We start from the raw sequence: 12,574 nt of genomic DNA, 5'->3' as shown, positions 1-12,574 counted from the left end.
AGTGCTCTTGAGTGTTTTAATTAGTCAGGAACAATTAAGCTTCTAATCTCAATGATATTCATTATGTTTTGGCAAAAAGAGAAGCTTCAGGATCAGTCTGAGAATGATCTCTGGTTTAATTGCAACATTCTTCTCATGAACAAGAATAAATGCAAAAGTACTTATTTCATTAAGCCAACCATATACAAGACAAAGAAGCACTTTATCTTGGTTTTAACTCACAAGATCACAACAGTTCATGAACATTTAAGGCAAGGAATAAGTTGGAAAGAAAGTGACTTTCCTCTTTGGACAAAGTTAATGATCAAGCATGTGCAACATGATAATTTCTCAAGGCATCATCTAATCAGGTGTATCAAGAATATTTGGACAAGAATTACATAGACCAATAAGGATGAGACAACACACATTCAACTCATAGTTGTCATGTACCTTCAATGTCATTATTTAATGAACATTCTCCAAGAGATTAATTCTTAATCAAGAAAAGGAAGTACATGGAAAGGACAAGTGAATAGTTATGCAAGGACATCACAGCTGCATTCCCTTCACACTACAGCTGGCCACAGGTCTGCATCATTCTCCATTTGAAGATCAAGTGCAAAAATCGCCCAGATTGGAGAACGATCTCAGAATGATGCTGAGAATGACTGTCCTTTGCTTTTGAAGTTGCAAGCTCATCTACAGCTGGCCAAAACGTGCCTAAATGATCTATAACGGATATACTTGGTGAGGAAGCAATGAACAACTATCTACAGCCCATTGCAAGCTGTCATTTTGGCCCTTTTAAGTGAAAATATGAAGAACAGCAGGGAGAACGTTCTGAGAAAGATCAGTTTGAGCTTATCCACTCAACAATTCAGCATGAGCTGTCTATTTTGAATCAACTAGCCGTTGGAGAACTTCCTTTGGGACCAAGGAACTGAAGACTCAAGGTTCAACTATAAAAGGAAGGCTTTGGCAACATTGAAGAGCAAGAGTTCAATTTACAACAATCAATCTACTTGTCTTTGTGACACAAGTTTTAAGCTCTTCTTTAAAGATCTCTTTCACTCCATATTTTGTAATTATCATACTAGGATCAGTATCCATTTTGAGTGAACAAAGAGAGATTTTATTGTAACTAGCTTTTCAACTTAGTTTGAGTGAGAAAGCTTTAAGATCCAAACCATTATCAATATTGTAAAGATTGGCTCAAGTCAATACGTAACTATTGATTGAGTGACACCTCATAAAGTCTAGGAAAGACTTAGGTAGATCAAGCAAGTGAAGCTTGGAAGATTGTGATCTTGGATTAGATCAAAGAAGAAGTGTATCTTGAGATCGGTAGAATCTCTTAGTGGACAATCTCACAGGAGCGTGGGGACTGGAGTAGCCCATACTATTAAGGGGTGAACCAGGATAAAATTATTGTGTCTCTTCTCTCCCTTAAACTCATATTAATTTTGTGCAAACACTAACACACACAAATCACTTATTGTTTTTGCTTGCAGCTCAGAGATCGTTCTAAGATCATTCTCCTAACTTATATTATTTATTCTGAGATCATTCTAACATATGTTTTGATATCTAATTTTTAAAAGGACAATTTTTAAAGGTTCACAATTCAAACCCCCCTTTCTTGTGAAAAACTTTGCTACTTCAGAAATTTCTATGGGATCTGGGTTCTGCTCTTCTTCTTCTTCCTGTTCTTCTTCTGGAACATAGCCCGCCAAGAACTCAACGTAGTCAGCATCATCTTCATTTTCTTCAGCTTCAGAATCTGATGAAATGATTATAATCTCAGCATCTTGTGGTTTCTTGTTGTCTTCTTTATCTTTCTCATCTTTTTCGCGTTCTTCGTCTTCTTTCTTTCTCCGAAACTCTGCAATACGTGAACTAAATCTTCTCATTCTTCTTGATTCTTCTTGACCTACTTGTTTATTATTTTTTTCTTGTGTGAAGAATGTCTGTTAACTTGTTCACCTTTTATAAATCCTTTAGCGCGTTGTTTTTTGTTTTTGAAATAAATTCACCTTTGTAACAACCACTCTTCTTCTTTGACTGTCTTGGTTATCTAAATTTTTTTTTTTACTTTTTGATAATGACAAAAGGGGGAGTAGTTACGCATTAATTGATAAGTGATAAGTTTCAAAGCTGAAACCACGCTCTCGCTTTTATCCGTTAAGTTAAAAGCTGTTTCTTTTAAGTTGTTTTACGTATTTCAATGTGGAGACTAAGTAAGTTGAAACTGAGATAAATTTCATAAGTAAGGATAAGTTAAGAGTGCAATTTTAACTTAGCCTTATGAGACTTAGGGGGAGAGCTTGCAAACCTCTCACTCTGAAGAAAGATATGAAATTTGTTTTATTTCAAATTATCTTAATCTTATACTAAATTAAATTTTCATGGATAAAACTTAAAGCTTAGGCTTTATGGAGTATCAATCTTAGGGGGAGCTTGCAAACCTCATAAACCTAAGAAAAACATGATAAGTTAATTTAACAACAATTGTCAATTAATACTTATGTTTGTCATCATCAAAAAGGGGGAGATTGTTGGAACAAAATTGATTTAAAAATGTTTGCCCCTAAATCTATTAAGGTTTTGATGATAACAAAGTATTAATAAACAATTGGAAGGACTAAAAATTTAATTTAAGTGTGCAGGACTTAGATTCAATTAAGCTCTGATTAAAGATCAGAAGATAAGGACTTCAGAAGTTTGTAAGCGTTCAGAAGATCGTGAGACTCAGAAGTTGTAATCTTCAGACGATGAAGTCTTCAGAACTTCTTAAGGTCTAAGCCTCATCAAACTCTGATGATCTTCTTGAAGTTTGTAAAGATTCTCTTTTGCAAGTCAACTCTTCTACCAATGAAGAAAAGGACCTTTCAAGCATGATCAGAACAGCTAATCTCTTTCTGTCTGTTCTCTTTTGAGAACGTGGGTCATCAGTGGTGTTAGCTGAATAAGGAAAGTCTTCTCTGCAGTAGTCAAAGTACCTAAAACTCTTACTTAGTTTTGGATACAACCAAACTGCATCAAGACAGGCTGCTTGAAGACAAAAGGTTATCTACTTCAACGGTCTTCTTTGCAACGACTCTTTTCTAGTCGTATATATACTAAAGGAATCAGTTGTAATTAAATATCAAGGATTATTAACACGCACGAACAAACTCTGAATTCCTCATACAAAGCTCTGAACCTCTGAACTGTGTTGTTGCACTTTTAGTTCAAATATTTAGTATTTGTTCTTCTAGGTTCTGTTTAAGAGCTGTTGTATTCTTTCATTTACTTTATTATATCTAGTTCTTGAGGTAACTTAAGCTTGTGTGCTTAAGTGTGAAGTCTTAAGCTTGTGTGCTTGAGCATTGTGGTGAAGTCTCTTGCTTGTGTGCTTGAGCAGTTGTAATCTTGTGTGATTATAATGAAATCCCTTGGAAGTGCAAGGGGACTGGACTACTCTCGTTTTGTGAGAGGAACCAGTATAAATTGCTTGTGTGATCTCTCTCTCTCTCTCTATGAACTTTATTTATTGTGTTATTTATCCGCTGCTGTTGAAGTTAAGTTAAGAACTTGAAAAAGTTTTAAACTTGACTAAAACACAATTCAACCCCCCCCCCCCCCCCCCCCCTTCTTGTGTTTTCACACCTTCAGTGGGGTGGCAGAGTCGGCTCATCACTTATTCATCTCCTGCATCATTTTTGGTTATCTTTGTGATCTAATTTAGACTTGGATTGACATTTCTTCGGTGGTTTCTACTTCTATCCGGGATCATTTTGTCTAGTTTACTCTCTCAGCTGGTGGTCTAAAGCACGTCGGTCTTTTTTACAACTCATTTCGCTTGCTAGCGTATAGGTTGTGTGGACGGAAAGAAATCACAGGTTATTCAGAGGCTCAGTCAGTACTATTTATCAGTCGTTGGACAAGATCAAACTTTTCTCCTATAGGTGGTTGAAGACGACGAGTGTTACTTTAGTCTCAAACTACCATATTTGGTGGTCTAGTCCTTTATTATGTTTGAGCCTTGTATGATTGTTTATTTCTTTCTGTGACTATTTGTAAACTCTGGTAGTCTATCTTGACACATCTTGTGCTAAGAAGACTTGTTTGTTAATATATCTCATTTTGACTTGTTAAAAAAAAACAATATTTTTTCTATTTATATCTAAGTATCTTTATTTAAGGTAAGTCATAAATTCGACTATTCGCTAAAAAAAAAAGATGAATTTGTAAATAACATCCAAGTAAATAACATAAAAAACGTCCCTGTGAGCTTAGCTTAGTTGGTAGGGACATCGCACTATATGTGCATGAGCCCGAGTTCGAACCCGTGACACTCCACTTATTCACCTTTAAGGTAGATTTTCTAGGCACTAGACTACTTGACAAAAAAAAACATGAAAAACATATTCATGCCTACATATAATGTGATAAAATAAAAATAATTGAAAATACTCATGCTTTTTAATCCATATCGTTGACGACCTAATCATTAGTTGAATCTATAGTTTAACAAAATGAATACCACAACAAGACGAGAAATAAAAAGAACACTGCAACATCGTTGACAACCTAATCATTGATTGATTCTATATAGCTTATCAAAGTTGATCTATCATCGCAACAAGATGGAAAATCAAAAGAACACGACACCAAAATGAGAAACCAAACAACGCCATAATGAGACGACGAAATTATGAAAAGAAACACCAAATAAAAACAAAATTTATATGTGAACCACTTGTTTAGATTAAAGGATGATATAAAAAATTGCACATGAGTGATTTTGTGTCAAACAATGACCAAAACCATCAATCTTTGATGAGTGAAGAATAAATAAGTTAATACAAACGGATATGTTTGTGAAAACTTATGGATTTTAACATAAAAAATTATTAATTTGCATATGATATTTTCATAAGGTCAAAAATAAGTCATATTCAAACGGACTTTATTTAAGGTAAGTCGTAAATTCAACAATATTTTTTCTATTTATATCTAAGTATCTTTATTTAAGGTAAGTCATAAATTCAACCTCACTAAAAAAAAAGAATTTGTAAATAACATCCAAGTAAATAACATAAAAAACGTCCTTGTGAGCTTAACTTAGTTGGTAGGGACTCAGACTATATATGCAGGAGCCCGAGTTCGAACCCGTGACACTCCACTTATTCACCTTTAAGGTAGATTTTTCAGGCACTAGACTACTTGACAAAAAAAACATAAAAAACATATTCATGCCTACATATAATGTGATAAAATAAAAATAATTGAAAATACTCATGCTTTTTGATCCACATCGTTGACGACCTAATCATTAGTTGAATCTATAGTTTAGCAAAATGAACACCACAACAAGATGAGAAATCAAAAGAACACTGCAACATCGTTGACAACCTAATCATTGATTGATTCTATAGCTTATCAAAGTTGATCTATTACCGCAACAAGACGGAAAATCAAAAGAACACGACACCAAAATGAGAAACCAAACAACGCCATAATGAGACGACGAAATTACGAAAAGAAACACCAAATAAAAACCAAATTTATATGTGAACTACTTGTTTAGATCAAAGGATGATAAAAAAATTGCACATGATTGATTTTGTGTCAAACAATGACCCAAAACCATCAATATTTGATGAGTGAAGAATAAATAAGTTAATCCAATCAGATATGTTTGTGAAAATTTATGGATTTTAACGTAAAAAATTATTAATTTGCATATGATATTTTCATAAGGTCAAAAACAAGTCAAATTCAAACGGACTTTATATTGAAGTGATCGGAATATTCATTCATCCGGATCTGTAACACTACACCAAATCTTTAATTAGATTTGCATTAAATCAAACTTAATCTTATGACCTGAAATAAATGAACACCGTACCGATATACAAATATTTCACTACTTTGTGAAATAAATAAACAATAAATAAATAAATAAAACAGGTAAATGTTTTTTTGATTTATTAAATTAAATTGTGCTCCCATTGGTTTAACCAAGCATCTACCCTGTTTAACTCAATTGATTAAGAACAAAATTGCAATTAGCAAGTTTTGATCTGCCCTTAGAGCTAATTACAGCTGTTGTTTACTTCTCCAAGCGTGTGCATCCGTTCCTCCTCGAAATCTCCTACCTCTGGCTGTCCGAGACAAGACAATCATCACCAAACAAAATCAAACTGAAAACAATGGGTTTAGGTTTCGCTATTGGATTCATCGGTGTTCTCATTCTATTTCACGCCGCTTATTCAACCATCCAATGTATGCTCCACGCACCAAAATCAATAATTGAATTTTGATTATTTTTTTAGCGAAAAAAAGTTTAGTAATTTGATGATTACTTATCTGAAAATTGTGGTTGGTTTGATTTCAGATAGGACTTTGTTGAAGATTACAGAAGAAGAGTTTTCTGGATCTCCTTTGAATGTGAGTTTTTTCTTTTTTTTTTGGTTGATTTGAAAAAGTAAGTTTAATCTGTGTTTGGTGTTTATGGGAATTTTCTGATTGTTATATTTTGGAATTGTAGGTTGTGATTGAACTGTCTTTAGGATTATTGCTTTGTACTTGGGCTGCTTTGACTGTGCCAGGGAAGTTTTTGTGCATCCTCCCTCATTCTGAAGAGAATAGGTAACTCCTTGTTTCTCTTTTTTGAAAGCTGGATTTTATGTAGATAATGCGTTTAAGCTCGTTGTCGATTTGATTGTGTTGTGTTACTGATTATCATTGGCAAGAGGTTATTGTGATTTTAGCGAACTAGCAGCTCGATAGAATCTATGTCTAGAAAAAGTTTACATACTTAGGGCTTGTTTTAATAAACAACTTAATTGGACGTTTATCATTTAAGTGTTTATGTATAAGCTATTTCTTTAGCAAAATATAAAATAATTTCAAATTGTTTACTTATAAGATATAAGCTGTTTTTATAAGCTGTCTTGAAGAACTTATGAAAATAAGCAGAAAACAACTTATAGACATGTCATAAGTTGTTTCCATAAGCTTTTCTAAATAGTCTCACCAGTACTTATGCCAGTGAATAAGCTAATATAAGTCAATCTGAACATTGACTTCGAGAACGTAACCTATTTTCTTTGAGACGCATAATTGTGATAACTTACTCTTTGCCGTTTTTTAGTATTGCCCTTTTATGCTTGGTAGGTAATATAGTGGTTAAGTCCTGTTGCTTATAAAAACTATCTTAGGATTTTATTGCAAGAGGGTTGAAATAGATAAGAATTGGAAGTTAAGATGGTTGGGAAAGGAGATTGATATGAACTGAGTAATAGCTTCTAGTCCGCGTCATGCTGAGTTGCTCTTTTTCCTATATACTTACAATTGGCATAGTTCATAAATATGTGGGTGATGAATTACTTTTGACTTGAGGAGGATTGATTTTAGAAATTAATTAATGTCAGAAAAGATAGTTTATGTTTGAGGTGTTAGATTTATTGTTTAGACGAATTGTGAAACAAGTGAGGTCAAAGTGCAAAATTGAGTGTACCTTTCCTCCTGACAGGAATAGATTTGGGTAGTGGGAATGGGATAATAGGTGAAGAGAGAGGGAAAACATGAGAAAATTGTGAGTGAGGTTTGGGATGGTAGAAAACAAGCCCCTGAAAGTGCTAGCCGGTTCTTGGACAATCCCGTGCCTGAGACTGATAAGGCAAGCCCCTCAAAATGGTAGCCATGTCTGTACATTTCCTCGTAAAGCCCCTGAAAGTGCTAGCCTGTTCTTGCACAATCTCTTGCCTGAAACTAACATCTTCTCCATATAAGCAAGCAGTGGGGATTTTAGGGTTTGTGTCACATTTTTCCTGAATCCTGCCTGTCCTAAATTGAACACCCATGCGAGGGAAGTAATTCCCCCCATCCCCTTTTTCCTTCCATTCCTCCTCTCCAGTAAACAACTTCCAATAGTATGTTTCTGCTTAGTCATTCATATGATCGTTTGTTGCACTCCCCATTAATATATGGCATGTTTGTATAAAAACATGCCGCCTAATAATAAGCCAAGTTCTTCATGTTCACACACCATTTTTTGGACACCATTTTTTATGCCTATCAAGTGTGAGGGAGTACTAAAACTTTATGGTCTAGCCTTCATTCTTTTGTTTTATGATAGATATCAATACTAGAATTGGATAAATTGAATGAAATAGTGTATAATAGGAATGTAAATTGTACTCAACAAGTGGAATAATAACAATAAAGCTGCAAACAAGGAATAAAAGAAGATAACAGAATGATGGTGACACTATCAATCCCAAAGAGTACGGAGACTCTACCAAATCACCAAACAAGGTGACCCCATTGACTCTAACAGGAAACTAGGCTAAATTATTCCTTTCTTTTGCTACTCTTTATATAGTCACTAATTCCATGCACTCCTCATGCACATGAATGCACATGCTCACATCTACTGCACATGCTTTACTTGCCACCTATTCCTTCCTTCTCACCCTTCCAACGTTTTCTCGAATATACCCTCCATACCTTGGGCTTAAAAACTCACATCAAGGCAAGGCCCACATCTCTATCATTTTACATTGATGAGATTGAGATGATAAAATTTAGCGACGCAAATGGTGTTTATGATAAAACATTGCATTTGAGAGGATGTTAAGAGGTGGGTCCAAATCCAAAACTTTGCAATTGTTCTCCCTGTTTGGCGATTGTAATCTGTTCGTAGTACTTTGTCTTTACTACGTGACTGTGACTTCCATGGGATTAATTGGATCCCAAATCCTAATCACTACAGTTTATTATCTTGGATGCAGGATTGTTTCTTTACCTTCCAACATGGACTTCATGATCTTCAACCATCGAGGCAAAATATTTCCGGTTGAATTGAACTAGAAGCTTGGACATTGAAGACTTTTCTATAATTGGATTAAGGACCTTCCTTATTCTAGAGAGATATTTCTTTTCTCAGAAATTGATTTGTTTTTTAAACATTTGATATATCTGTTGGACGATGTACTAGTTTTTTGCAGCTTTCTTTTGTAGTACATACTTTATGTTTTTTTTACTAAAGACGCCTGTCTGTTATTTGGACAGGATTTTACTACTATCAGAGCCATTTATTTATGATGAGGTAGGCAGACAGCCACAAGCTGACCATACTTATGTGAATGATTTGCTTAAATCTTGAATTAACTTTGGAGCCATAGAATGGTAATGTGCAAAATAAAAGCAAATGATCTTGTTTTTCTAGGTGAATAAGTTGCTTGAGCTTGGTTAGGTTAGGCTGGAAATAAGGTGTTCAATACTAATATGCATGTGGCAGAACATATTATCCTTTGAGAGCGACGCCTCATGCCTAAAAGGTACCAAAGGAATACCAGCAAGCTAACCACTTTAGCCTTGCTGATAATCAGTTTGAAATTCAAACTGTAAACACAATCTAATCAAAATCTACAACAGTGAGTTCTTGTGAATTTTCTATAGACTGTTTGAGAATAACTCAACCCTCTTCTATCGGCTACTTTGTCAAGAAAAGATGCCACTTTGAAAGTATCTTCTTCTCATGTATTGCATCCAAAGACTCTATTGAGCTTCTTCGCTTGAAATGTACAGTAGGCTTCACAGAAGAAATGACGCATTTTCCCTTCAAACCCACCATCATCATCTTTTGCTGCTCCACAATGCTGCCTCCAAAACGAAAGTGAAAAAAGCCTGCGTACCCACTCTTCTTTGCACAAACCACCACCACTCCCAAGCATCTCATTTGTAAGAGCAAACCCTCTGAAACCAAAACATTGTTTACATCAACACCCTAAAGCTTAGACTGCAAGGCATTCGAAGAAAGACATGTCATCAAATTTTCTTAAACTAGTCGGTTTTTAAAATAGACATATATCGTAGGCGGTCAATGATTAAAACCAAACTATGCTTTTGTTGAAAAATCAAATGGCATGTTTATTTATGAACCCTCCGGTTCCAAGGGAAGGGGACTCCGACTTAGTAATCTAAAATTCGGCTGTGATGTAAGTAAAGTTTTGCCAAAAATAGTTTTCACCAGGAATCGAATTCGAGTTCTTCCGAACAATTCGTTCTAAGGGAAGTTTATTAAGCACTTGAGCTATTTGAGGCCAGTGTCTTGGTTATCAGTTTAGATGCAACATAAATATCAATTTGCTATGTGAATATAGCCACTTCCTATTATTTACTTTTTTTTTAAAAAAATAATTATGACTTACTATCCATTACCAAAAAAAAAAATCATGTCTATGCCTTTTTAATCGGAATCTTTGAGTCCAAAAACAAACCGGAGATAAAAGGTTAATAAAGATAAGTTACCATCTAAATCAAAATCAAAATAATAAATAGATTTAGTCAAAAGATCTTGTTAAAAAAAAAGATTTAGTCAAAAAATAAAATAATAAATAGATAAGGAGTAAATTCAAAAAATCAAATAAAAAAAAAAAAAACAGAATCCGAAGATTTTATTTATTTTTTGATAATCAGAATCCAAAGACAATGGGTGATACTCTATAAATAAGGAAACACAGTAAAGATCCCTTGAAAATTTTGGGTATTAAATATCAGTGTCTCTCGTTTGTTTATTTGAAGGTTCTTCTGCTTCACATAGTAAAAGATTACTTGCCCTGCAAGGAAAACATCTCAGTCGCTTCAGCCCTTTATCTTAATCTTCTTTGCAACGAATAACAATCAGTAACAATCGTCATTTTCAATGGCAAGTACTGAAGCGGAAAATGGTAAAATCACACACCTGTTGTTGTTGTTGTTGTTGTTGTACGCTCCCTTCTATTCTAACGTCAAAGTTTTTTACAGGTGGGAACAAGAACAATGTGATGGAAGAGACCGGCTTAGGACTCGCCTATCACAAGGCTGAAAACTGTTGTAAAAATTGTACCTAATCACAATATTCAGCCATATATTAATTTAAGTAATTCAACAAATATTATAGAGAATAAATTAAAATAGAGTTCAGAGGAACTTATCTCTTGTGAGTGTAGTAATTTGATGTAGACACCCGGATAGTAAACAACGAATTAGACCTGCAAAATATCAAACCGTGATGCAATACCTGAGGCGTGCTGATCGTACTGTCCTTAAGGATTTATCCGCCTCATAAGCGCAAATCCCTCAGGATTCAACCGGTCCTTCCCGGATATGAATCATATCCGAGGTGACAGAACTAGCAAGATATAATAGACACCGGTGATCTAACCCAAGAAGTAGTAACTCAATTGTGTGTGAAAGGGATGAACTCTTTTTAACAGATGTTCTAAACAATGAGTATATTTTCCTGCATGATTTTTTTTTTTTTTTTTCATTCTCACGGTTTAACCTCTCCCCCCATATTCATATATGCTTCTACATGATATCTTACTGTATTCTCTAATTAACAGTAACAAAATTAATTTTGTTCCAAGCATAACTCTCAAATCCTAGTAATTAGGATTAAAAGACAAAGTAATAGGAATTAAAACAAAAACGTGTACTTGACAAATATGTTATGACATGGTCAGAAATTAATTAAGTAATTTAATCATCATATAATAATTAACTTTAAAATAAATTATTTATAAAATATCCAACAATCCCCACAATTTATTTAAAAGTTCAAAAAAGTACTAAAAAACATTTCCTGGATTAACATCATTGATGTAATGCATCAAACTGGTGTAGCAAGCTATATGAATCAGTCATAGAATGATAGACTTAACACACAGTGAAATTGGTGTAGCAAGCTATATGAACCAAAGTCACTTGGTGTGTGTTAGCGGTCTACCACCCACATTACACCCCACAATTCTTGCTGTTGACGCTATGGTGCGCGAATAGGTCGTGCGCGTGCCTGGATTCTTTCATGAGTGCTCTAGAGATTTCGACAAGATCTCATTCAAGCGGCCCCACTTGACACTCAAATAGGTGATTTCATCAAGTGCATGCTGCAAATCATACACCACCCATAAGGGATATGAAATTCATTAAAAGCTTTATAGTAAGCTTAACCTCTCAATAATGTAGTGTCTAGCACTTTCTCACTCACACCATAGGAAAAGGACTAAAACAAAAATTAATTAATTAATTTTTGGTGCTAGCAGATCTAACAATTAACTTGTTCTTACCCATATGAACCTTATTCATGGGATCTCCAATCACAAAGGTTGGGTTCCTATCACTTGTTAATTTCAAATGGCTTAAGTCCAATTCCCCTCGATGTGTCACACGATTATTTCATCCCAGGGGCTTTGTTTAGTAGTTACTTTATACACAAATGATGAAGACATAATTTTCTTTCATCAAGTAATATTGACTAAGACGTCTCAAAGTCAATTAATTTCATATAATATTTATTCAAGTCTATAACAATAAACTTGTTCTTCACAATAAATTCACTTATCGATTTTATTCTCATCGGCTCTTATATTCAATTAACATCATTGTATTATTTTAATACAATGGCTCATCACTTTAAGTGATATCTCATATATTATCAAACTGACTTTCATCATAAATAATTCATCAGGTCTACTTGAAAGACTAAGCGACACCAACCCACATTTGGTAACATAGGTGGATTTTTATTCAGGTCTACTCAAATAATTTCTCAAGT

At 34.3% G+C, this 12,574-nt stretch overlaps 1 protein-coding gene across 4 annotated transcripts; it reads left to right on the top strand.

Annotated features, from left to right (window-relative positions):
- Nucleotides 1–6,001: 6,001 nt before the first annotated feature.
- LOC123902644 (membrane magnesium transporter-like) lies at nt 6,002–10,818 on the top strand. Of its 4 annotated transcripts, none has more exons than XM_045952422.1 (5): nt 6,003–6,252; nt 6,365–6,417; nt 6,518–6,618; nt 9,046–9,082; nt 10,783–10,818. In XM_045952422.1, exons 1-5 carry the CDS (start codon nt 6,180–6,182, stop codon nt 10,801–10,803), a joined length of 285 nt encoding a protein of 94 aa, XP_045808378.1. In that variant the 5' UTR covers nt 6,003–6,179; the 3' UTR covers nt 10,804–10,818. The 4 variants fall into 4 exon arrangements, with proteins under 4 accessions (XP_045808374.1, XP_045808378.1, XP_045808377.1 ...); XM_045952421.1 differs by lacking the exon at nt 10,783–10,818 and adding an exon at nt 9,203–9,430; XM_045952418.1 differs by lacking the exon at nt 10,783–10,818 and having other exon boundaries at nt 6,002–6,252; nt 9,046–9,430.
- Nucleotides 10,819–12,574: the final 1,756 nt, after the last annotated feature.

This window comes from Trifolium pratense, linkage group LG1 (assembly GCF_020283565.1).
Source record: "Trifolium pratense cultivar HEN17-A07 linkage group LG1, ARS_RC_1.1, whole genome shotgun sequence".
NCBI lineage: Eukaryota > Viridiplantae > Streptophyta > Magnoliopsida > Fabales > Fabaceae > Trifolium > Trifolium pratense.
The sequence above is the reverse complement of the archived record's forward strand: the minus strand, read 5'-3'. Positions and strand labels throughout refer to the sequence as shown.

What these genes read in the sequence shown, in the direction of transcription:
- LOC123902644 (XM_045952418.1), top strand. Translation starts at nt 6,180, where the DNA reads ATGGGTTTAGGTTTCGCTATTGGATTCATCGGTGTTCTCATTCTATTT. An exon ending in CGCTTATTCAACCATCCAAT is followed by an intron (nt 6,253 to 6,364) that starts GTATGCTCCACG and finishes GTTTGATTTCAG; the next exon opens with ATAGGACTTTGTTGAAGATT. An exon ending in TTTCTGGATCTCCTTTGAAT is followed by an intron (nt 6,418 to 6,517) that starts GTGAGTTTTTTC and finishes TTGGAATTGTAG; the next exon opens with GTTGTGATTGAACTGTCTTT.